Genomic DNA, 27,299 nt, shown 5'->3' on the forward strand with positions numbered 1-27,299 from the left:
TGACTGGACAAAGGGTCATGTTGGGTGATGGAAATATTCTATTACCTTTACCTGGGTGATATTAAATGAGCATTATACATTTGTCAAGATTTATCCAGTCCTTCACTTGACACACGTGCATCTTACTATATGTAACTCATGCCTTAATAAAGTACTGTTACCACTCACAAAAGACACAGAATGCCTAACAATTTTCCAAAACTGGCAAGAGACATCAAGCCAATAAGTCCTATGAACTCCAAAAAGACATATAAATATTATAGCTAGATATATCATCATAAAGCTGCTAAAAAAACAAAAAAATAAAGAAAACACTATCCCCCCAAAACAGCCTAACTTTAACCTTAAGGAACTAAAAAAAAGAACAAACAGCCCAAAGTTGGCAGAAGAAAGGACATAATAAAGATTGGCAGAAATAAATGAAATAGAGAACAGGGAAAAAAAGCAATAGAAAAGATTAACCAAACTAAGAGTTGGTTCTTTGGAAAGATAAACAAAATTGAAAAACCCTTAGCTAGATTAACCAAGGAAAAGAGAGGACCCAAATCAACAAAATTGTAAATGAAAAAAGAAACATTACAATAATACGCAGAAATACAAATGATCATAAGAGGCTACTATGAAAAACTATATGCCAACAAACTGGACAACCTAGAAGAAATGGAAAAATTCTTAGAAAAAATATGACTTACCAAGACTGAATCAGGAAGAAATAGAAAATCTGAATAAACCAGTTAATAGTAAGGAGAATGAATTACTAATCAAAAATCTCCCAAAAAAAAAAAAAAGGCCAAAACCAGATGGCTTCCCTGGTGAATTTTATCAAACATTTAAAGAAGAATCAACAACAATCCTCTTCAAATTCTTCCAAAAACATCAAAGATGAGGGAATACTCCCAAACTCATTTTATAAGGCCACCATTATCCTGATACAAAACTAGAAAAGACCACTACTGGAAAAGAAAACTACAGGCCAATACTCTTGATGTTTAATATAGGTGCAAAAATTTTCAATAAAACACTAGCAAACCAAATTCAACAGCACATTAAGAGATCATTCACCATGACCAAGTGGGATTTATCCCTGGGATGTAAGGATGGTTCAACATATACAAGTCAATCACTGTGATACAACACATTAGTAGAATGAAAGAAAAGAATTATATGATTATCTCAATAGATGCAGAAAAAGCATTTGATAAAATTCAACATCCATTCATGATAAAGACTATTAAAAATTAGGTTTAGAAGAAACATATCTCAAAATAATAAAGGCCATATATATATATGACAAGTCCACAATTAACACCATATTCCTTGGTGAAAGGTTGAAAGCTTTTCTTCTAAGATCCAAAATAAGACAAAAGGTGCTCACTCTCATTACACCTACTCAACATAGTACTGAAAGTCAATTAATAAAAAGAAATAAAGGCATCAGAATTGGAAAGGAAAAAGTAAAAGTGTCTTTATTTGCAGATGACCTGATTTTATAATTCAACCTAAAACTAAAGATTAAACCAAAAGACTCTTAGGTCTGATCAATGAATTCAGTAAGTTGCAGGACACAAAATTAACAAACAAAAGTCAGTAGCATTTCTATACACTACCAGTGGATTTTTTGAAAAAGAAAGAAACTGATCCCATTCATCAGGAAAAAGAAAATACTTAGGAATAAATTTAACCAAGGAGGCTAAAGATCTTTACTCTGAAAACTATGAGATGTTGATGAAAGAAATCAGAGAAAATACAAATAAATGGAAAGGTATCCTATGTTCATGAATTGTTATAATTAACATTGCTAAAATGTCAATACTACCAAAAGCCATTGAATGCAATCCCCTATCAAGATTCTGATGGTATTTATTACAGAAGCAGAAATTTATATGGAACCACAAGACACTCCAAATAGTTAAAGAAATCCTGAAAAAGAAGAAAAAAAGAGGAGGCATCACACTTACTGATTTTAAGCCACACTATAGAGATATAGTAATCAAAACAGTAGTGCTGGCATGAAAACAGACAAATAGACCAATGGACCAGAACTGAGAGCCCAGAAATAAACCCAAGTACATACAGTCAACTAATACTTGACAAGGGAGACAAGAATACTCAATGAAGAAAAGACAGTCTCTTCCTAAATGATCCTGAAATAACTGGATATTCACCTGTAAGGGAATGAAATTGGACCCCCATCTTACACCACTCATAAAAATTAACTTGAAACAGATTAAAGAATTAAATGGCCTGAAACCACGAAACTCCTAAAAGAAAAGAGGAATAAAGCTTCTTGACATGGGTTTTGGCAATGATTTTTCAGATATGACACCTAAGCTACAAGCAACAAAAAAATAAACAACTGGAACTACATCAAACTAAAAAGTCTCTGCACAGCAAAAGAAATCATCAACAAAGTATAAAGACAATATATGGAATGGGAAAAAATATTTGCAAACCATAAATCTGATCAGGGATGCATATTCAAAATATATAAAGAACTCATACAAGTCAAGAGTGAAAAAACAAACAACCCAATATAAATAGGCAAAGGGCCTGAAAAGACATTTTTCCAAAAAAGGTATACAAAAGCCAATAGGTACATAAAAATAATGCTCAACATCCCTAGTCATAGAGGAATGCAAATTAAAACTACAATGAGGTTAGAATGGCCATCATTAAAAAGACAAAAGATAACAAACGATGGCATGGATATGGTGAAAAGGGAATCCTTGTATACTGCTGGTGGGATTGTAAATTAGTATATCCACTATGGAAAAAAAGTATGGACAATCACCAAAAAATTTAAAATAGGACTACTGTATGATCCAGCAATTCCACTTTAGGGAATATATCCAAAGGAAATGAAAATGCTAACTTGAAAAGATATCTGCACCCCCATGTTCATAGCAACACTACTTGAAATAGCCAAGACATGGAAACAACCTAAGTGTCCACTGATGGATGAATGGATAAAGAAGTTGTGATATATATACACAATGGAATATTTAGCCATTAAAAAAATGAGGAAATCCTACAATCTGTGACAATACAGATGGCCCTTGGACCTTGAAGGCCAAGTGAAATAAGTTAAGATAGAGAAAGACAAATACAGTATGATCTCACTTATATATGGATCTAAAAAATAAAAACTAAATTCATAGAAAAAGGAATTGGACATAGTTACCAGAGGCAGTGGGTTGGGGGAGGGGGAACTGAAGGGAAGTAGTCAAAAGGTACAAATTTCCAGCTGTAAGAAAAAGTAAAAGGGATGTACTGTATAACATAATGATTATAGTTAACACTTCCAAATGATATGTAGGTAAGTTGTTAATAGAGTAAATAATTAGAGTTCTTATCACAAGAAGAAAATTTTATTTTCTTAATTTTTCTTCTTTCTCTTCTTCATAATTTATCTACATGAGATATAGATGTTTCTATTATTTGAAATCATGTTCCACAATTTGAATCATTTTACAGTATATGCAAATCAAACCATCAATGTTGTATGCCTTAAACTTATACTGTGCTGTATGTCAATTCTTTCTCAATAAAACTAGAAAATATATATATATAAAAAGAAATTTTCAATCAAATTTAAAATATAAAGCAAATTTTTCTAAAGAAAAAGAAAAGAGGCAGGATACCTTTCAAAGAGCAAAAATAACAGATGACTTACTACCAACAATGAAAATGAAAAGGTCATGAAATACCTTCAAAATATGGAAATAAAATGACTGTCAATCTAGAATTCTATTCACTGAGAACATATCTTTAGAAATAAAGGTAAAACAAAGACATTTTCAGACAAAAACTAAATGAAAAAATTTATCCCCAGTAGACTGGCACTAAAGGAAACATAAAAGAGTATTATTAAGGGAAAAAATTAAACTCCAGATGGAAGCTTAGAAATATAAAAAGAAAAAAGAACAAGAAAAATATAGTCTAATGAATACTGACTGCAAAGAACAATACTAATTACACTTATGGCATTATTAAAAAAAAGCATAAAAGCGCAGCATAGAAGTCAGGAGAGGGTAAAAAGTGAAAATCTGTCATTTTACAGGAAAAGGTAAAAGTACTCTTTTATACTGGACACTTGCAAGTGAATAATGCATGGCATAATCTCCAGGATAATGATTAAAAGGATACAGAAAACTGAATATAAGACAAAGATGGATACTTAAATATAGTTAGTGCAAAAAAAGACAAAAAGGAGAGGAAAAATGGAACACAGAAAAGGCAGGAGAAATAGAAAGCAAATAGAAAAATGGTGGATTTAAAATCAAATATACCAGTAATTATGTTATACATAAATGAACTAAATGCTCCAATTTAAAGGCACAAATCATGAAACTGAGTTTGAAAAACAGAACTACGTGCTGCTTACAAGACATATATGAAAAATAAGAATTCAAAAAGTTGAAAATAACAGGATAGAAAAGTTACACTATGCAAACACTTGTGAAAGCTGGTATAGGTATATTAGTATAAAATAAAGTGGATTTTAACACAAAAAAAGCATTTCTACAGATAAAGACATGCATTTCACAATGGTAAAAGTTTCAATTCACCAGGAAGATATGGCATTCTAAATGGTATGCACCTAGTAATGTAGCTTCCAAAGTTATACAGCAAATTTTGACAGAAATATAAGAAGCAATACACAAATCCACAATCACAGGAGACTTAACATTCTACTCTTGCTAACTAACAGAAGAAAAAGACAAAAATTCAGTAAGGATATAGAATATTTGAACCTCACCATCAAGAATTTTACTTAGTTGATATGTAGAGAGGATAGTATCAAACAACTTACAAAAACAAATTATTTTTAAATACATGGGAACATTTACAAAAATGTTCAGCCCAAAGACTCAGCCCTAAATAAAGTGTCAAAAGTATCAAAGGAACAAAATAACACAAAGCATGTTGTCTGACGATAAATCAAGCTATAAATCAAATACAAAACCTCCCTAGGAAAATCTCTGTATGTTCAGAAATGCATCATCATCCTTCTAAACGACCCATGGGTCAAAGAAGAAGCCATGAAGGAACTTAGAATTCGGCATATTACAGAAGGTTTTAACCAGTGCAATAGGGCAAGAGACATAAAAGATTTAAGAACTGAAAAGGAGACAGTAAACTTATTATTCAACAATAATATAGTTGCACAAATGTAAAAATTTATTACAAATAAATTATTAAAATTAAAAAGTGATTTAGCAAGCTTGTTGGGTACAGGGTCAATATAATAGACCTGCATCTCTACATACCAGCAAACAAAGCATTAGAAAAAATAATTTTAAAAAGATATATCATTGACAACATCAAAAAAATAAATCTCTAGGGACACAGTACATGAGAGATAGGGGAGACAGCTACACAGAAAACTATAAAACAGCATTGAGGAAAACTAAAACCTAAATAAATGAAGAGATAAACTATGTGCATAGGTTGAGAGATTCAATATTACAAAGATGTCAGTTCCCAAATTGGTCTATAGATTCAAGGCAATTTCAATAAAGATCCTAGTAGTTTAGGTGTGTGTTTGTGTGTGTGTTTAACTTGGCAAACCTTTTAATTTAGCAAACAGCTAGGACTAACCTTGAAGGAGGAAGAAGGACAAAGGAAGAGAAAGAACAGCAAGGAAAGGAAGCTGGAACCGATGAAGGAGAGAACAACAACTAAACAAGGTGGAAAGATTTGCACCAAAGGATGTAAAATTTTAATATTACGCTACATTAATCTAGACAGTGTGATACTAGAAAAGAAAAAGTACACCAATTGAACTAAATAAGGAACCCAGAGAAAGAACTATCCGTAAGTAGACACTTGATTTATGACAAAAAAAGACAGTATTTTCAATAAATTATTTTGAATCGATTGGCTAGCCATAAGAGTAAAAAAATTGACCCTTACATCACACCCTACAGAAAAATTAATTCCAGATACATCTACATGTAAAAGGTAAAAAACAAATGTTCTAGAAGATAACAAAGACTGCCATAATTTTAGTATAGGGATATTCTTAGGATATAAAAAACACTTTATATAAAGAAAAACTTAAATTGAATACATTAAAATAACAACATCAGTTAATCAAAAGTCATCATTAGGAGAGTAAAAAAGTAGGAAAAGATATTTGCAGCATATACAACTGACATAGATTATAAAGAGGATATCCAAATAGCCAAAAAATGTATGAGAAAGTGTTCAACTTCATTAGTAATCAAGGAAATGCAAATTAGAACCACAATAAGATAATTCTATACATCCTCAAAAATGACTAAAATTTTGGAAAAAATATAAAGTATTACCCAAAAGGTAGAATATAGACAATCATGAACTCCTAGTGGGAGTACAATCAGTAGAGCCTTTTTGGAAAACCGTTTGCATTATCCATTAAAATTGGATTACATAAACCCTCTAGCAATTCCATTATAGGCATATATCTAACAGAAATGTGTGCATATGTGAACCATAAGATATGTAGAAGGATATTCATAGCAGCATTATTTTTAATAGCTAAAAAGTGGGAACAACCCAAATATCCATTGATCGTAAAATGGATACATAAACAGTAGTACATTCACTTGGTAGAACATGTATATATATATATACACACAATAAAATTGAATGAAACAAAAAAAAGAAACAGTTCTGCTCAATCCACAGACAAATCACACACACACAAATAATGTTTGATTCCATTTATCTAAAATTCAAAAATAGGCACAACTAACCTCAGACATTGCAAGTCAAATTAGTGGTTACTCTTGGAATAGCAGAAGGTAATCACGGTGGAAACATGATGGGAGGTGTTCCACATACACTCATAATTTGTGTGTATTTCTACATGTGTATAAGGCACCAATAGAAAAGGTTTAAAACTTTTTTTAAATATGTGGAGATAAAAATCAAGATATAAACAAATAACTAGGAACTCAATAATGAAGTTATGACAGAAGGACTGGTAGGCCTTCTTACACTTAACTCATACACAACTCAAGAATCCAACCGTACTAATAATGTACACTAGTTAGCTGGTCGCCTAGACCAAAGTTAACCTTGTAGTGCTATCTTTGGTCATTCTCTGTCTATTTTGCAGTAGTCTCTGCCTTGGAAATGCAGATCTTGTGCCACATCTGTTATCCCATAGTTCAGATGAAAACTACACAGTAACTGGTACTGATGTTTGCTAACAAGGCTAAATCATTTACTAATTAGAAACTGTAACAAGAAAGTTGCTAAATAATTTCTTTCTCTCCCACAGAAGCAGAGCTTTATAGAACAACGTAATGGCTATTTTCATTGCCAAGAAACTTGTAATTTTTGCATCTTTGAGACTCATATTTAAGGACCAAACCATTGATGTAGTTTTGTTGATAAATACTAATGAACCCCAAAGTGGTAAACACTGTACATTACCAAATCCTATTTTATCTTCTTTATATGAGCTATAAATATTCCAATGTTACTATGCTTACAAAGCAATAAAAGTTAAATTATTAAATTACTGTGTAAATTATTATATATATATTATAGTGAATTACTAGCAATTATAAAATCTAAGTGGTTATACGTGTGTTCATAGTGTTATTCTTTATATTTTTCTGTATTTGAAAAATGTCACAATAAAAGACTGGAGGGAGTCTTGTATTATTACAGTATATACAATATCATGTCAATTTTGTTTTAAAATGTACATCAAAAACCTGGAAGGAAATATATCAGAAGGTTAACAATGGTCATTTCTGGGTAGTGTTATTGTTTTCCCCTTCTTATATAATTCTCTAATTTTTCTAAAAGCAAATTCTCCTTTTATAAAAAACTAAAATTTACTTGTTAAAAAGGAAATAAATCACTGGGAACATATTAAAAAGTTGCTGGTCCCTAAGAAAGCATTTCATCTTTGAGTTTCCAAGGCCATTAAATTGTATCTCCATATAACTTTATTATTAAGAATATTTAGGATTATAGTGGCATCTACATACTGATGATACCCTTTAGTGTGTCTTTCATTGCAGGAGGCACTGCAGAAAATTTCTAATGTTCCAGGTAAAATTTAATTAAAGAACTGAATTGACATAAGTTATGTCACATTGTTAGTACAGAAAATATGGGTTTTCATCTAGGGTCAAATTCAAGCTGTGCTCCTTTATTTGTATGAATTTAGGGATGTTATTTAAACTATGTTAACTATAGAGACATTCCTTATATGGAACACTGAAATAAGAAAACCTACCTCCCAAGAGTTTTATGAAGATTAATTGAGAAAATATCTGTAAAACCCAATATGGTGGTTAGTCCATAAATTGTGATCAATTAGGAGAAGGCTAAACTATTAAATGAGATGATAAGCAGCTAGAACAATGTCTGACAAGCAGCTGGTGCTAGATAAACAGCAATGTATGGACCAGAATGACTAATTTTTTTCCCCATCATCTTTTTCCTGTGCAGAATGACATGGTCCACTAGAATGTGAGTCCCAGGAGAGCTGCTTCCCCAAGACCATGGACACTGCCTGGCAGGCAAGAAGCACACAACACACTGTGAAGGAATGGAAGTGTGTGGAGGTGTCCAAGAGTGGACTGAAGAATGACATGCCTGTAAACAGAGACCCCTTGTTCCGACAGACCAAGAGAAGATGGAAGAGTTGCCCTGATCTTAGCAGACACAGGCCGAGCTATCCTGGGGAGACAAGGCTGGCTGGCCCTTCAGAGAGGGCATGGTCTCAGGGGTGTATGGAAGCGTCTGTTAGTTTGCCAAGCTTCTGGAATGCTCTCATCAGGCAAATTCCATCATGTGGCCCCTCCACCTAAAACCTACCCATAGGCAACTATGGTTGCCATTAGGATAAGTCCAAACTCCTTCACAGGCCCTCTCAGGCCCTGAGCTGACCTCTGGTTACTCTCCTCCGTCACTTCCTTATCTGGCTGTACATGACTTTTTCCAGCTCCTAAATACAATCATGTTCTCTTTGGCTTCTAAGTCTGAACCCCTCTAGTTCCTTCCACCTCAAACTCCCACTTCATCCACTCACAATTCACACCCCTTATGAGGTCTAGTGTGTGCAAATCTTCCAGCAATCAGCTTACATGTCACTCACACGAGAGCCTTCCTTGACAACTTAACCCTCCCCAAACTTGCCCACCATCAGGGGGAGGTCAGAGGCCCATCCTGTGTGTTCCCACAACTCAGCATTTGCTCTATATTAGCATTTAGCACACTCAAGGTGGTTTCCTGGTCTCTTCCCCAAAACTGGAATGTATGCTCCAAAGATATTAGTGATTTTAGTCTGCTGTCATCACTTTACCACCAGTACCTCAAGTAATACCCAGCCAATAGCAGACACCCCATAAGCATTTTTTAAGAAATAAATGACTTTCTATATCTGGATTGCATTTAGCATCATGAGGTCTGGTTTTGTGTTAATTCTTATATTATCAATAAAAAGTATGGTGCCTGCCACATAACAGTTACTACTCTTCAAATATTTATCAAATAAAAATTTCTTTATTTTATATAAACTTGATATTCGTTACACATTCATACATCACGTAAATGTTTATTTCAGGGATCTACTGAGAAGTTCATATCAAATGTTTCAATCAGTTCACTTTTTATTTTACTAATGCTTCTAACTTTTTCCTGCTTTTACATTCAAATTATTCACTTAGCAACACTAAAACATTTCTATCAATGATATAAAATACCAGTGAAACCAATTCCCATATTTTAAAAATTTACTATCTACCTTCATTGTTCTAATTAATATTAACGTTACTGCTGAAGCCAATATTATTTGTTCTGAGTTTAGAATAAGCCCACCAAGGATCATCAAAGCCCAAAAAACAAACATTAATATCTCTAACATTTGGCTCTATTCAAGAACAGAAATTAGACACCTAAATTAAGATGAATGCCCTTTGGACCACCTCAAATCACCTTTGAAATGACATGTGATTCCGACAAAGAAGTAAATTCTCAGGACATCAGTATGTAATTCCACAATGACTTGAATAAAGGGTAATTTTGCCAAAATATCCACTTCTCCCATTTTCAGAAAAATATGCATACAATTAAGTGAGGAGAGAGAGGGTAATTGAGGGCATTTGAATTTCATTAGCCCTAGGCTGCTGCTTTGATTTGATAACATATAAACATGAACAACATAGGACCTGGGGCTTGTTTGGTTTTTACTAAATATATGTCTTTTCATTTAAATCTAATGTTTACTTCTTAGTTATTAGCTATACCAATATTCATCAACTGTCAACTCTTACTGTCCAACTAGGCCACCAGAGTCATTTAATTTTTATTTAGTGTAAATTTATAAATAAATTTAGGTCATTTATTTTATTCAGAACCAGTAACACCAAACATGCTCCAGGTGTTCTGAGCCAGAGCAGAATTCGCCACCTGGGGTCTTGTAAGCCAATCTGCAGCAGGCCTCACCACTCACACCTTTGTAGTAATTCATGTTAGCAGTAGTTAAGACCGCAGGCCAGGTATTCACCAAATGAGGCTATGACAGGCAATTTGCTATGGAATCATAAATAATTTTGAAATTAATTTTAGTTGATTTATTTTATACCTCCTAGTTTCAGAAAGGGTTCATGACAATGTCTAAAGGCACATAAATATAACCCAGCAAGATAAAAAAATTTATATAAGTAGGTGAGGCAAATGTAGCATAGGAAAAATAAAGATGAGGCCTCACAGGGATATATTCTTCTTACCTGTGTATTGTAAGCCCCTGTATTCACTTATTGCCCCAGGAGGCTTTAAATTGGGCCAGTAATGGAATAGCATTTGCACAGCTGGAGGTTTCACCGGTGAAGGCCCATAGGCTATCACGTACAAAAGATCCTAAAGGAGACAGCAAACATGTTTTGACTTAGCATCACCAAATGAAAATAAAAGTACCTCATTCAATATTACCAAAGCAGTGAAAATTCCAGTGGAGGGGCTGAGGTAGTTAATTTCCCTGGAATCTCATCAAGGTGTGCTGCTCAGAGTAGATCATTTTAAAATATTATTTTTCACATTTATTTATTGTTCCTATAAATAAGTCCCCCAGGAAGAGGTCAAAAATACACTATCTTTAAACAAATTCTTCTCTACTCAAAATAATGTTAAAGGAAGTTCTAGAATAGCATAAGCCAGTTTTCTAAACACTGAATTTTAAAAAATATTTTCCTAAAACACATTTCTTAACAATTCACATCTCCTATATAAATGACAGGTGTTCAAGAACATTTCTAATTAAATAAAATTGTAATATAGTATTTGCTAAATTCCAAGAATAAGAGAGATATCCAATTACTTTTTCTATCAAGCCAGTGTTCTTCAAGTATCATTTCTGCTCTAGCTGATAGTTAACCAGTAAAAGAATTCTAGGTTCTGCCACACCAAAATAACAAGACATCAATTCATTTGACCTAAACAACAGCTTAATGGGCAAACAATTTTTACTATATTATATAAATTAAGCTTATGGCTGTGAGTTAAATGTGGCACAAAACTTACTTTCCAGACCTCCTGCTTATATTTCATGAGACATTCCAATAACTGACAATGATACACTGCAGGGAAGAAAATGTAATTTGAACATGAAATGTAAATACCAGATAAAAAATACTTTGAGATATAATAAATTACGTTAGTATGACTTTTCACTCTAATCATTAAATTAAAAGTTACTTATTTCCACATAATCATACTTTTCAAAAATCATATAAATCCTTGACCTTCCTATGCTTTTTTCCAAGATCCTTCATCTTAATAACAAAAGAAATATTAAGAAAAATCCCTAGTAATCATACTTCTATAACACAAACTTATATAAATGTAATCAAGAACTAATAGGGAAAAAATAGCCTAATAGGATCATCACAAAAGCATGCATTTATTGAGCATTCATTAGGAAACAGGTATTGTGCTAAGAGCTTTATATATATTATCCATAACCATCATGTTGCAGTTAGGAACCAGGCTTAGTTTCCTACCTTGCCCAAGGTTGGACAAATAGCAAATAATAGACTGATGGACTAAACAGGAGTCTTATACCATTTCATCACCAATTCCATCTTGCTGAGCAGTTCTTAAAAGCTACATATCAGCAAGCTTCCTGTATTTGCCTGTGTTTGCTTGGGAAAGAAAGGTACTTTCACCCTAATAGATACCTGTTTTAACCTTCACTGATCCACCTCCCAACATTCTCCTGGCACTGACACAGGTTTCACTATTGTCACCAGTAATCTCTGTGCCACCCAACTCAATGGGCGTTCAGCCTGCCTCCTGGGACTTTCAGCAGCAGTTGGTACTGCTGACCACTGTCTCCTTCACTCTCTTCCCTCAATTTCAAGACTAACCCTCTCCTATTACCTGTGGCAGACACTCCTGTTGCTACTCAGCTGCCATCAACAACCCTTTCTGCCTTTTCCACCTCGCAGTACACAGACTCCAAAGCAAGGTACCTTCCCAGACCCCCTTACAGCTAGAGATGGCCATGGGGCTAACTTCTGGCCAGTAAGACCTAAGAGAGAACCCACGGAGGGGGGGAGAGGGAGCTTGAGACGTGTTTTCTCTCTGATAAAAGGAAAGAGGAACAGCTACTCTAATTACCTGACTGCTCATGTCACCTGTTCATGGATGTGTGTGTAAGAATATAACCTCCACTGTGGCAGCCAACTTGTAAACATGAGGGGAAGTCCGACAGAAACACAAAGGTGCCATCTCAGCCCCCTGATCCTGTGGTGCTATCTCCAAGACTTCCTACCAAGTAAACAACAAACATTCTTGTAGATTAAAGCCTCTGTTAATCAACCAAACACAACAGATACAGCCTGTCTCTCTCCTAGACAAGCTCACCCTCATCCACTGGGCCATTATCCACCGGAGTTCCCGAAGGCCTGATCATAAAGTCACTCCACTTTTCATTCTATGCTCTCTCCTAAGCAATCTCACACTCATATAAAACTTACTTTACCAACTACAATTTAGTAAAGGTCTTGGGACAATTATATGTAGGTTCAAGGTTCATTACCTCCAGCCCAGAGCTCTGTCTTGAGCTCCAGACTCATAACACAACTTCCTAATTACTACCACCTTTTTTTTTCTTTAAGTAAGCTGATTCATTTGCATTTTTGTGTTCGAGACATAGAGAATTATTACTGAGGGTATGGGTGGGTTTTCCAGTTTTATTGAGATATAATTAGTCCAAGGTGTACCCCGTCCTCTTAAATGTCTTAAAAATGCCTTGAACACATGTCCAAAATGGATCTCATGATCTTCCCTCAGAATCCTGGTCTTTTTATTCCACTGGCTCCTCTCAGCAAACAGAACCACCATGTGTCCAGTTATACAACCCAAAAACCCACATTCAGTATGTTACCAAGTCCTATCAATTTCCTTTCTAAACAGCTCTCAGATACATTCATTTTTCTCAGTCTCAACTGCCACTGCCTTCTACATGCCTGGACAAATGCAATGGCCTCTTTATGGGTCGATGTATATCCACTACATAACTACTTCAAGTTCTTCAGTGCCTTCACATTGGACTCAGGGTAAACAAAGGACTCTCAAACAGAAGCCACAACCTCCTGTGTGTTTGGCCCATTGAAGTCTCCAGTCTCATCTCACACAAGGCCAGCCTCACTCTGAGCCCCAGCTACACTGACCTTTCAGTTCCACCTGCTTGCCAGGCTCCCTTCTGAACATAAGGTTCTTCTGCCTGAATCCCCAACCCATTACATACCTTATCAGTGCTACTGATAAGGTATCTCCGGCTAAAGGGTACTTTCCTACAGAAGCCCTCCCTGATCTCATCAGTAAAAGAAAAATCCCCTTTTGCAGGGGTCTTACAGGACAATGTACATCTTTTAAAGCACTGTCAAAGCTAAAACTTTACATGTGCTTTTATAATTATTGGATTAATGTCTTATCCTCCCACCATATGATAAGCTTGGTGGGGGAAGGGCAGGGGTTTGTTCTGTTTTGCTAACCATTGTGCCCTCACTGCCTGGTGAACAGTAGATATTCAGTGACTATTACTGAATATATAAATAGCCCTCTGGAACTTGTTCTTAAGCCATCAGTGAATTCTCAAATGCAGATGTTCCAGGCCACTTTCTCTTCTACAGCATCTGCTGTTGTTCGTGTATCTGCTTCATAAACCTGGTTCAGAGTAGTTCACTGACCATCCCATGAGCACACCTGAACCGTCCCTTTGTTTACACTGCTTCCCGTCCCAGAATGCCCCTCTTACCCTACCAATCAAAATGTTATCAATATTTTAAGACCCATACTTTGCTTATATGGCACAAAGCCTTCAGAGGTCTCTCCCTCTAATGAATTAACATTTTCTATAGTATTGATTTTGTACTTTTCACATACTACCTTACATGTAAATTAATGATTAATGTGAATATGCCTAATCTTCCCCATTAGACGTGAGCTCCACAAGTACCATATCTTACATATCTGTGTGGTTTTCACAATGCCTAGCACAAAGCCACGTACATAGGAATTACTCCACAATGCCTGTTAGTTGAACAAGTCTGTGCTCTATCCTTGACACAAAATAGGCTACAAGGGCCAAGCTGTCGCTTGCTGCCTCCCTCAATAAAAGTTCAAATACAATGATGCCCTACCACTTGGCCCCAGAGAGCCCTGTGGTGGATATTGCCTCAGCCACATCACAAGACTGGTTTTGGGTTCCAAATGTAATTCCTAGCATAGAAGAGCTGGCTATAAACATCCCCCCATGAGCAGATGAAGAGACAGCTTTGGGAATAATGGAAGTAACTCTATGTGATCAATGTGGTTTCCCAATGAAACATTCAACTCCAAGAAGAAAATACCAGATTGTAGCAATCTGCACTACTATTTATTGAGCATTTACAATGTGCCTGTCACTATGCTAAGTAAGCACTTTCTATACACTTAATTCATTAAATCTTCACAAAGCCATTTTAAGGCACTGCAGGAAGAATGACTCTCATTTTATAGGTGAGGAAAATTGGTCTTAGGGAAGCTAAAAGATTTGATCAAGGAGCTGCTCACTGACAATTTGCAGGTAAGCGCTGATGTGACCCCACATACATCTGACCACAAGCACATTCTTTCACCCACGCTACTTTATTGCCTCCCAACTTAGAAATTAGGACCAAAACTTTATGATGAGACTGCATTAACTAGATTCCAAATGAAGGGCTTTTTTTGGAACATAATATATATTAAATATAAATGACATTTTGAAGGTCCTTTAAGCCAGGTAGAATGAGATATGAGATAAAACTTCCAAAAATATATGTTTGTTAATTAACCTCCCATAAAAATCATAAGGGATTTTTGTATTTAAGGATGATATCCCAAACTAAGAAGCATTATGATTTTAAAATGAAAAAATCTGTTTTCTCATCTTGAATCAAAAACTCAATGATTATTTTTATGTAATTATGCAGAAGGTTGAAAAGAATGCCACCAAGTTTGTTCACTTTCCAAATAAACATTAAATGAAAATAAAAACTGAGTTCATATCTTAGTATGTGACTCCAAACAGCTTCTTTTAGGTCATTTTTCAAAGTTCATCTGCAGTTATACTGATGAATGGAAATCAAACACAGTACATCACAGGAAACCTGTCCAACATAACTGGTGATCAAAGAAATATGAATCATAACAATAAGATTTTATTCTTCATCTGCCCAACTCTATAAATTTTATGTGACTACTCAATGACCGATCACAGTGTACTTTCACATATAATTAGTGAAACTACTGAAATTTCTTCAAGTCCTTCAGCCCATCAAATCCTCTTTGATGAACTTATTCTAAGAAAAAAAATCAGAAATGCCATAAAAGACCTATGTTCAAGGATGCTTGTGTGGCATTAGAGTAGCAAGTTCCTAAAATATAAACAGTGTTTATTTTTAGTTACCAGAATTACAGGTGATTTTTCTATTTCCTATATACTTATATATAATCAATTCCCAGTCAATGTTCTAAATTGCGTCCTCAAACATTCTAAAGTTATCACTAGCCAGCAAGATTACTGCTAACAGAAACAAGCAAGAGAAATTTATTTCAATTTGAAAGTTACTGTTTCTAATGCATCTCCAACTGTCTATCCCCCAAGAGAGGTTCTTCTCACATGAAAACGTCTAGCCTGCTTGTCTGATGTCTTGTTTAAATACTGATTTTGGAATTAGTCAAGCCAACCAAATTTCCTCTTACCTGGGTTGGATGTGTACTGCATCGCAATCATTAGCATGGATGACGCAGAGAGGTTAACATGAGCAGGCACGCCTTCTCTCCTTGAGGAACCCACTGAAACCAAAAAAATTTTTGATGAGGCACAATTAATCTTACTACTTACTTACTACACAGTTAATATATTTGCTACTTTGCATAGAGCATGAAGAGCTGAGAGAAGAAACTTTGAAGAAAAATAAATCCTAACCAATTCAATGGAACTTTTGCACATGAGGATAAAAACACAAATTTTGTCTTAGGCATACAAATTTTATAGTTATCATCAATAACAAACATTTAGTGAGAATCTACAAGGAGCAGGAACAATGCCAGACATGATACAATGGTCTTTTCAGAGTTGTACTTAGATGTCATCTCTGCTCCAAAGATGTTTATATCTAGGCAGAAAAGAAAGAAAAAAAAAACCCAGAATTCTCCATGTACCCAAATAAAAAAGCACACTCAAGTTTATCCTAATGAGCAAGTAAAAATAAAAGGTTTTGAATCCAACTTGGATGTATGATCTTTTAGAGATGCAAATGAAATCATAGTTTACTTATCATGGATACCTTATTAATGTAGTTACACAAACTTTAAACCATGTATTGTAAGAAGCTGTATATTAATGTAAAAATTATTCTCAACTCTCACATCTCATTAAATAATTTTTATTCAAACCTTCACACGTAACTTCACCATCAGCATCTCCATCACCATGAGAACCACTTTTTTAGTTTTTCACAGCTTACAATCTTCATATCCATCTGCGTTGTTTGACATAAAGCACTTTTTGAATCTGTGAATAACACTGTTGCTGAACATTTTATCCTGTGCCACAAGTATTCAATCACAAAGCAAGTTGGTTTCTTCAAAATTCATCTCAGAGCTGTATAATCATGGTCTCCATGTGATAACCACTCACTACTGCTTGTAGGACATCTTTAAGTGGCTTGTTTATGATGACATCCAACACTATATTAAACTTGTTCCTCTCTTTTTTTCAATAGTGTATCAGGAGGTCATTTGGGGTAATATGTTGCCTCCAAAGAGTACTTTATTATTCTAAGCATAGTGATTAAGAGAGCGCCCACAATGGGAGAAACTTTGTAAGGACTCAAATATCAGATGAATTCCTTCTCTCACAGATAATTGTACAATAGGAAGAACCTCTCCTTATAGTCGGGTTTGTACGGCAAATTGTCAAGAAAGCATGAACAGAACAGAGTACAGTGAGTATAACACCTTCAAAAACCCAACTCTTAATTTCCTACACATAATGGAAAAAACTGTTAACATGGACAATGACAAAAAAGTAGATAACCCTAAAATCTGTTCTTTTACTTTATTTTTTTGTTCAAATACAATATGTGGGAATAAGATATCACCTCCACCCAAAAAGAATAAGGCAACTTAACATAAAATACATGTATAAAAGAATAATTAAAACACCAATAAAAGATATGTCATATAATAAAGTGAGAAGACAAAAAATTTTTAACATGATTTTTTTCTTTTTTTTTTTACATAAAGGACTTTGAGCACCATAATGTATGGATGCCTTTACAATGGCTTTATAGAAACAATCAAATAAAATAGGCCTACGATTAAGTTCCATTTACCTGAGTTTGCTTTTATTACTCACTTGCAGCTGGACTGCTGCTAACCCACCAAGCAGGTAGTATTCAGGTAAATAAATTATTCTGGTTATATAGCATAAATAAGTATTAATAATTATACAAAGATGTGGAGATGGTAAAGGTGATTAATCAAGGGATGAGAACTTTGAGCCAAATCCTAAAGAATAAAATGCAGTTGATCAAATTCAGCATCTAGGGCTCATGTCTTGCGAGTCTGACTCAGTTTGGGAGCAGGAAAGCTACGTGTTTAATAAGCACATCAAGTGATTCTTTTACAGCAGAACTCAGACCTCTATTTGAGAAGCAGTTTAGAGGGATAAGAAATAAGAAAGGAAATAATCAGCAAGGTGTCCTGATGGGAGAGGAATAAACTACATGTCCCCTGTGTCTTTCATTTAAGGAAAAAATAAGAAAGTCTAGTGTCTGACATACTCAAGGAAAAACTATTTTATGTGTACGTATATATCCATTCTTTTTGGGACAAGCCTTTGCACCTTTGTTTAAGTTCATCTCAATCTTTTTAATAACAAATGTTTCTAAAAAGTGAAAACTACCATTAAGGGCGGCTGAGAACAACTGTGTCTGCAGTCCTTTAAAAGTGGGAGAGATGTCCAAATGTCTCAGATGATTTAGGTGAAGTCTACTTGGAGAACAGCCCAAATGGCTCAGTGACCTTTGGATGTCCCTTCTACACCTACAGATCCATGCTTTCCCTCAAGTATGGTCCACCACAAAGCCAAAGTGTTCTCCTGGCTCAAGTCCTAGGAAATTGGCGCCGATACTTATACAAACAGGCAGTCCCTTGCAATTTCCTAGCCTTCTACCAGACTGAATAAGATTACCACAATTCTGATTAATAAACATGCACAGGCACATATCATCTATTGAACCTTGTTAAAAAGGCATGATGTAAACAGATGTGAAGTTTGTCCCCGTGAGAGCGTGTAAAACTGAAGGGAGGAAGAAGAGAACTAATCAAAATAAGAAAATTTTACATTTAATATTGTGTTCCAGAAAAACGATTAAAAGTTTTAAGACCTATTCCCTCATCCTTCCAGTGTCACTGATCAACCGTTATCACCATGCCCTCTCTCTAGGAGCAATTACAATTCCTTAATCTGTTCCTGCAGCTCATACTATTATTTACAGCTCTTATAGGATCCTCACCAAAAATAAAAATTAAAAAGTATAAGGGAAAAGCCATTTTATAGAAAAGAAATCAAATTATTTGCATGAGAGTACCAACTTAATTAGTAGGACCACAACCCAAGTCACTTCTTCATAGAAGCTCATGCTCTAGTCAGTTATTCATTCAATAAGGTTTTTTTTTTTTTGAGTACTTCCTGTGTACCAGACACTGTTCTAGCTCTGGAGACACAGCCATGAACAAGGTAAGTTTTTGCCCTTATGGAGCTTAAATGCTACAGCTGGATATCCAATATGGTAGCCACCAGCCACATGTGGCTATTTCTATTCAAGTTAATTAAAATTCAATTGTTAGAATTTCAGTTCCTCAGTCTCACTAGACACATTTCAAGGGCTTATTGGCCACATGTGGCAGTGGCTACAGTACTGGACAGCACAGAATTTTATAGACTGATGCTATCAGCTCAGAAAGTTCTGTGCACAGCACTGTTACAGAGCAACAGGCAAATAAACACCTATGAGAAAATACACAGGGGGGTGGGCATGAAGTCAGGGGAGGTCCTGTTTTAGCCTGAGGATAAGGAAGTGAATCTCGAAAGATGTGCTACTTCTGCTGAGACCTAAGGGAGTAGGGAGGCAAGTCGGATGACTATTGGAACATGGGCTTTTTGAGACAGGACAAAACCTGGAGTCAAAGCCAAAGCTCAGGCCTTGATGAAACCACAGAAAGACCAGTGCACATGTCACAGAGTGCCCAGCATAGTGATGAAGGGGTCGGTGGACAGGGGCCGGAACTCGGAGGCCCCGTGGGCTGGAAAGGACACTGCACTTGACTTGTGAGAGTGACAGGAAGCTACCGGGCACTTTGGACGGGGAAGCGATGTGATCCGATTTACATGTTTGGAGGACAGCTCTGATTTTTTGGTGGAGGACAACGGGAGGAGGGCTAAGAGTAGACGCAGGAAGATCAGTTCAGAAGCTACTGGACTGGTCCAGAAGAGAGATGGTGGTAAGAAGTGGTCTGAATTGGAAAATATTTCAATAAACCCTGCGAGCCTTACACTTTTGCAAGGAGTAAAAGTATGGGAGTCATTTAGGAAGAAGAAACACATTCTGATGCCTAGTCTACCATACCACAGAACCACTTCCTATGCTTTGCCGGACTGCACAGCCTAGGTTAGTAAGTGGAGTCTGTGTAAGCAGAGAGGTAACTGTGTTCCATGAGATAGGGTTTGAGCATAAGACACCTATGCTTTCAGAAGGGCATGTCAGTTCAACATAATGGGAAGACCAAGACAATATGACCAAGACATAGACCGTTGTAAGTCTATGCAGCATTTAAATATTTGCAGACTTGTGGATCAGTACTGCAGAAGTGTTCTATCAGGTTCTAAGATCAAAACCAGTCATAACAATTACTGTTTATTATCCAACAAACGCTAGGGGAAAAAATTCCAAGCCCCAGAGAATGGCCCCTTATCTCAAGCCATATTTAAGATGATAAAATTTCAGGAAAACATGTGAATTGGAGCAGAATTTTGGAAGTAGTTGCAATGGGATTTGACACATCTATCATTTAATTATGGGTTTGGTCTATTGTACACTTGTTAACACTATACAATATTCAGAAGACATTCTTATGTTATCTCATAGTCTTCACAACAAACATGGGATATAGACAGGGAGGTTATGATTTGTTATAATTTTACAGCTGATGAGATTAAGAGATTTGCCAATAAAGCAACCTAAGTGTCCATCACTAAATGAATGGATAAAGATGTGGTACATATATGTGATAGAATATTACTCAGCCATAAAGAAGAATGAAATCCCGCCATCTGCAACAACAGGGATGGACCTAGAGGGTATTACACTAAGCGAAATAAGTCATACAGAGAAAGACAAATACTAAATGATGTCACTTATATGTGAAATCTAAAAAATAAATAAAGCAGAAATAGACTAACAAACACAAACAAACTGGTGGTTGCCATGGGGGTGGGAGGGGAACTTCCAGAGGGGGCTGGACAAAATATGTGGAAGGGATTAAGAGGGACAAATTTCCAGTTACAAAATAAGTAAGTCACATGCATGAAAAGTATAGCATAGGGAATATAGTCAATAATATTATATATTTGTATGATAACAAATGGTAACTACATAATCCATAAGGTGAGCATTTTGCAATGAATATAATTTTGAATCACTACGTTGTACACCTGATATATGCTCTAATATAATATTGTATGTCAATTATACTTCAATCTTTTTTTAAAAAAAGGAGATTTGCTAGTAGTTGAAGGGCAGCAATTCAGCCCTTCTGTATTCCTATTCTAAAACATTTCCCCAATTCAACAATAAGGCTCTTCAAGTATAGTAACACTTAAGTTATAAAAATTATCATTAGCTAATAAAACAGATTTTATAGAGAGATTATTTAAATATCATCAATATGCTGCATTGGTTTTTTGACTTTTTTCTATATATTTATTTATTAATTCTTGAAAGACCATAGAAACATAACATGCAACTTCTGTAGTAAGACAAAAAAAATGACCCAGGATCAATGGCCTGGAACAGATATCCACTTAAGTCACATGTTTTGCTTTTAAGTCAATGCAAAGATCTGAGTGCACCTTTATTTTTCCTGAGGGTAAATGACTTTTTGAGGAAATTTAAATTAGAAAAACACCCTAAATGAGATGGCAGAGTCCAGGGTACCAAGACACACAGGCGGGGTCTCTCACTGATAGTATTATCCAGCTTCATTATCATCTCTGAAATAACATAGCCTACATCAGTTTATGTTCATTTAGGATGAAATGTATCATCTTTCCCAACATACATATTTCAATTCATTTCACAAATCGCAGATCCTTTATTGGGAAAAGAGAGGTTTCCATGGTGAAATGCTAATGACTTTTCAATTCTTAGAAACTCCTTTAATATTTTTTTAATAAACAAAGCATATATTGCACATACTTGGAAGAAAAAGAAATATACCTTATTTATGGAAGGAGTCAAAAAGAAAACGTTTGGTCAAAGGAAATTGTTACAATAAATGGCAGTTTGCTCTTAGCTCCTCAAAAGGAGTTATTTAAAATAAAAACACAGTATTTGGTTTATTGACAAAAGTGACATGAAGAACATAACTGATATACAGGTAGGGCTCTTAAACTGAATTAGCTCCAGTACCTTATTAGATCCACTTCAGAGCTCAGAACTTAATCTTCCAGGTCCTTAATGATATAATCCTCTAACACCTGAAAAACTGCCCGTGTTTTACCTTTGACCTCAGGAACACCATACCAAAGAGATAAGAAGCCTTTTTGTCTTAAAGACCTTACCCAGTACTCAGAACATGCAACATCCTGCTCCCTAACATCTCAGGTTTGAAATAAAAATATTCTGAAGGAAGTTAAATGCTCCTCTCTCGTTTTGGTCAAAATTTCTAGACACTGAAACAACTTCCAAAAATAGAAACAACGTGGATACAAGCAACAGACACACATTCTCACATCAATTCATTTTAACATGATTTATCTGGAACCCAAACCCCTCTGTTTTTGGGTCTGCGTCTTTGTATCTTCTTTGCAAGGAGCCCAAGTGCAAAAGAAACTCCTGAATTGTTTAACAGAATGTGGTTTTTAAGGTTAGCCCTGCAATTCATTTCAAAGATTTAAAGATGACAAAGATTGGCTACTCTTGAGCCACAGGAAAGGAGCCAAGAAATGACAGTCAGAACGGAGACTGAAACCAGAGCAACAAAATAAATGAAGGAGATCAACAACTGGGTTAGAGGAAGTTACGTGCCTCTTGTATAAAATAAGATTGATGTTATTTAACCTAGAATTATTTACACCAGAAATAACCTTAGAGATGGAACATTTTTTCCAAACCCCTCCTTCACAGTTGAAAAAAAATGGAGTCCCAGAGACATAAGCGACTTGTTCAAACCCTTAACTAAACATCAAGTTACCCCACTAATAAGCACTAAAATTCACACAAATTTTGTACACTCAACTTACTATTTTCTCCTCAATTGCCAAGGTTCACACATTTAAGTAGGCAAGGGAGTAACTACAAGGCATGTCTGGGATCTGCGTTTCTAATTAAATACAAGTTAATCATCAATAAACAAATTGTTTCTTCAGCTACCACAATGCTTGATCAGCCTCAAGGACAACTTCAGAGACCTGATATATTCGATGCCTCTCCCAAAATTATTAACCTTTTCCTAATAAATAGGGATACAATGAATGAGACTAATAGAAAGATGCAGACTCATCTGATAGTCTTATAAACGAAAAAGAATTCCTGTGCCTAAGTGTAACAGTTAACATACTTATAATAAAAATACAGCTAAATTCTAAGACTGTATCCACAAACAGGTCCTTGCTTGTAAGGTTGCACAGAATAAAAACAGAGAACGATGAAAGATTCTATTACTTGAATGGTATAATCAGTCTGCTAATTTTTCTGAATTGCTATGTAATTTAGGCAGCAAATTCTTTGCTTAAAAGACATGAAAATTGTAATTCCATAGCTAAATTAAATTTGATTGTAAAAATAAGTAAATGTAGCCCAAAGGTACATATGTTTACCAATTGCTATCATAGTGGGACAATTTTAATGAAGATCATAAGCACATAACATTAAAATGGTGAAAAAAGATCATTAGGAATTTAATGTGACCAATAAAGGTATTTTTATAGAACAAAATCTGAGAGAAGGACAAAAGTAAACTAACACTTACTAAATACTAGGCATTAGCCTAGTTATCACCTTACCAATGTTTCGGGTTAATCACCTCAATTATCAGTGACCCCACGACGCCACTACCGTTATTATTATTATTATTATTATTATTATTGCTACTATTATTATTATTATTATTTTACAGGTAAGAACAAAGGGTAGGTAACTTGCCTAAAGTCACACAGCTAGTGGGTAGCACAGCTGTGATTTGAATCTAGACCTGTTTGACTCTTAAACCCATAATCTTTTCAGATAACCTATTGAAATATAGATAAATTTATAATCCATTTCTTTAAAATATATTTGAAGGATTTCAGTCATAAAAACCACAATCCAACTTTTTTTCCTCTTTGCTCTCATGTCTGGAAAGCATGAAAAATTAAGTCTATAAAAGTGAAATCAAATTCAGATCAGTTCCCTGTTTATAATACTACCTTGCACATGAGTCACAGGCCTTAGCTTTTGTCACTGTTTTCATAAACTTTCACTCACTTTATCATCACAACACCCCTGAGAGAGAAAGCTGATGCTATCATCATTCTGGAGATGAGGTTTCAACTATGTGAGTTGCCCATAAAGAAAAAGAAAAAGAAATAAAAAAAAAAAGTCCCAGAGACATAAGTGACTTGTTCATAGGTTATTCCACTAATAAACACAAACACTAAAACTCACACAAATTTTGTACACTCAACTTACTATTTTGTCCTCCTCGGTTGCCAAAGTGGCAAAATATACCATAATTTATATTACAGTGTTATAGTATGGTGTTATCTGTTAATATACATATTATATTATAGTATATATATCATAATATTATCTATTATGGTTTATTATAGGAAATATACACTGTACCCTGTGTTCTTTCTTCCTATTCTCTAAGATTAAACTATGTGAATAAAACAATTCTAAGATATAGTCATCTTTCATTTGTTTCATTTTCATAATAATATTCATGTTGAAATGACTGAATTTAAATCATAGTAAAAATGATTCCATTAAAATCTTGAAAATCTATAGCCTAAAACAGCAAAACCAATTTCCATTCATACAATACATAAAAATAAGCCAGTTTTGGGTAAGACTGAACTTACATATAGCCATTGGTAGAAAAGATGTGCTAAGATACTCAATGATATCCTTGTGCAGGAATGGAGGGAAGGTAGCTAACGTTGATATCATCGTGTAGGGCAAAGTACTCAGAATATCATCATTGAGAAAGGGTAGCAAACATGTAGTTGTATAAAATATCGACTGTCCAAGATCTAAAAAACAAAATTGAGTAATCAGTCACTGAATACTTGGCCATTTAACAAAATGTGCTGATTTTACATTTTAAGTTTTTATGAACTGCTTTAAATTATAAGCAACTATTGCCCCCTTCCTATTAAAGAGTCCAAAAACACACTGCTCAATATAGCACATATTTAGTATTTGCTCAATAAATGACTGACGAATGACTGCATTAAGAAATATAAATACCTATTACATGACGTTTTCCTCAACACACAATCTTCAGTAATAGTCTGTATTCATATTATTCCTTGATTTCATAAATTAAAAGTACTTCCCATAAGATAATGAATCCTGAAATATCCTCCAGCATTCTTACCTCCATTACATTTTGCACAAGATAACTGTGGCAAAAGATGTTAAATTATATTCCCACTGGAAGTTTTAGAAAAGTCAAGGACAGGACTGGAAATAAAACCAGGCTATTTCTGCTCCGTCAACCAAACCACAAACTTCCTGCACCTGGAGTCCTGGACAATGAGGTAATATGCATCTTCCAGCACAGAGGCTGGGAAGAAATGAATCATGCACCAAAGAAATGAAGCCATAACTGATAGCCATGACCCTGAGCATTTAGTTATCAATCACCACAGAAGGACACGCTACTTAATAATAATCTTTCTACCAACATCTTTAAATCAACATCTAAAAAAGGAGTACCTACCTCACTTCATTACAAGGATTGTTAGGAGGTTAAACGAGAAAAATGTAAATGTTTAACACAGCACATGATGTGTGCTTCACAAAGATTAGCCATTATCATTAATATTAATATTGTTACTATTATTACCTGCACATGGAGTAAAAATAGAGCTCATTAAAAAACCATAACTGTTTAGCTTTAGACAGTATGTAGTCTAAATTCCATTATATTGAATGTATATTTTTATATTCTTGGACTCACAATACATAGATCACCCACCAAGACTTAACAATGAAGACTGATCATTTTCATATCCATTAAAAAAGAAAATTGTTAGAGTCATTTGCAGATTAGCCTTGTTAGTGCTATTTTGATGCCTAATGCTATTTCTGATTATCATTAGAATTAAAACATGATCTCAACAAGCTGACATCAACTGACGACAGAGGATGTGGCCAGACTGCACACTGGGAAACAGGGGTCAGTCGACCTTGGGCTCAGATTGACAAAACAGAAGATTCACAGGTACTTTACTGAGAATTGACTGAGGCTGAGCATAAAAGACCCCTTGGCCGCATCTTAGCCTTGTTACAGGACATTAACAAGGAAAGGGGCTTGAGAGCCCACTTGGAGTATCGTTCATATGAGGAAACAGGCCTGGAGAAGGGAAGTGATTGCCCAAGATCACCTGAGAGTTAGAGGGCTGAACTGTGACAACAAATGCAACTTCCCAGGACACCACACTGCCTGATGTGAGGACAGAGCCTCCGGCCCTTGTGCAGTGGCTCTCAGACTCAGTGTACAAAAGAACCGCCCGGAGAGCTTATAAGAAATTCAGATCCTCAGGACCCACCCTTCGGTGATTCTTATTTAGCAGTCCAAGTTTGGGACCCAGAATTCCATGTTCCAAGCTCCCTTGATGATTCTGGTGTTAAGATCACATGGAGAAACAATGCTGTACTGCTTTTTAACCTTTAAGGGATAGTCTAGTGAGTTTTTTCCTATCTTCTAAGCTGTTATGCAGAACAAGGACACAGAATATAGATAAAAATGAAGAGTAAAGTCACAAAACAGCTGTGGGTGTAAAGCAAAAATACAAATAATCCCCCCTGAAATTGTCATAATTTACAGATTCATTGCAATTAAATGGCTTGTGAGTTAACACACTGAATACTTTTATCTTAATCAAGAGGCTCAGAAGATGCAGGACAACTGCCCTAACCCAGTGGTCCATCCCTTCCCATGATGACCTCAGGGCTGGCAGCCACAAAGAAGACGCACTGCGGACCTCACCACCATGGGAAGCTCAGGCAGGCTTATGCTCAAAGGCATCTCCTTAAAGTTCTGAGCTGGGACAGGATCACAATAAAAGCGACTAGGCTTAAAACAGCCACAGAATTATACGACGAGCAAATTTACAAATTTCTACATTTTTTAATATTCACTAAAACACAGAATCATAAATATAAGAAGAAATAAATTTAATGATCATTATTTCATCATTTTTATGAACACAGATATTTTTTTTAATTAGGAATACATCTTACTAAATAAACCATTAAGCATTC

The 27,299-nt window shown here is 35.2% G+C and overlaps 1 protein-coding gene across 9 annotated transcripts in view; it reads right to left on the minus strand.

The window, feature by feature from the left end:
- Positions 1 to 27,299, minus strand: part of UNC79 (unc-79 homolog, NALCN channel complex subunit) — a 238,393-nt gene that overhangs the window by 161,828 nt on the left and 49,266 nt on the right. For all 9 annotated transcript variants that reach the window (XR_012133711.1, XM_073241936.1, XM_073241935.1 and 6 more), the window contains exons 4-7: positions 24,890 to 25,060; positions 16,240 to 16,332; positions 11,530 to 11,585; positions 10,740 to 10,869 (exon numbers count right to left, since the gene is read on the minus strand). Coding sequence is in view for 8 of the 9 variants with exons in the window: in XM_073241936.1 (XP_073098037.1) it covers positions 10,740 to 10,869; positions 11,530 to 11,585; positions 16,240 to 16,332; positions 24,890 to 25,060 (450 nt within the window). In the remaining variant the exon portion in view is untranslated. The remainder of the gene's footprint in view (positions 1 to 10,739; positions 10,870 to 11,529; positions 11,586 to 16,239; positions 16,333 to 24,889; positions 25,061 to 27,299) is intronic.

The sequence above is a fragment of the Manis javanica genome, chromosome 8, assembly GCF_040802235.1.
Source record: "Manis javanica isolate MJ-LG chromosome 8, MJ_LKY, whole genome shotgun sequence".
NCBI classification, from domain to species: Eukaryota; Metazoa; Chordata; class Mammalia; order Pholidota; family Manidae; genus Manis; species Manis javanica.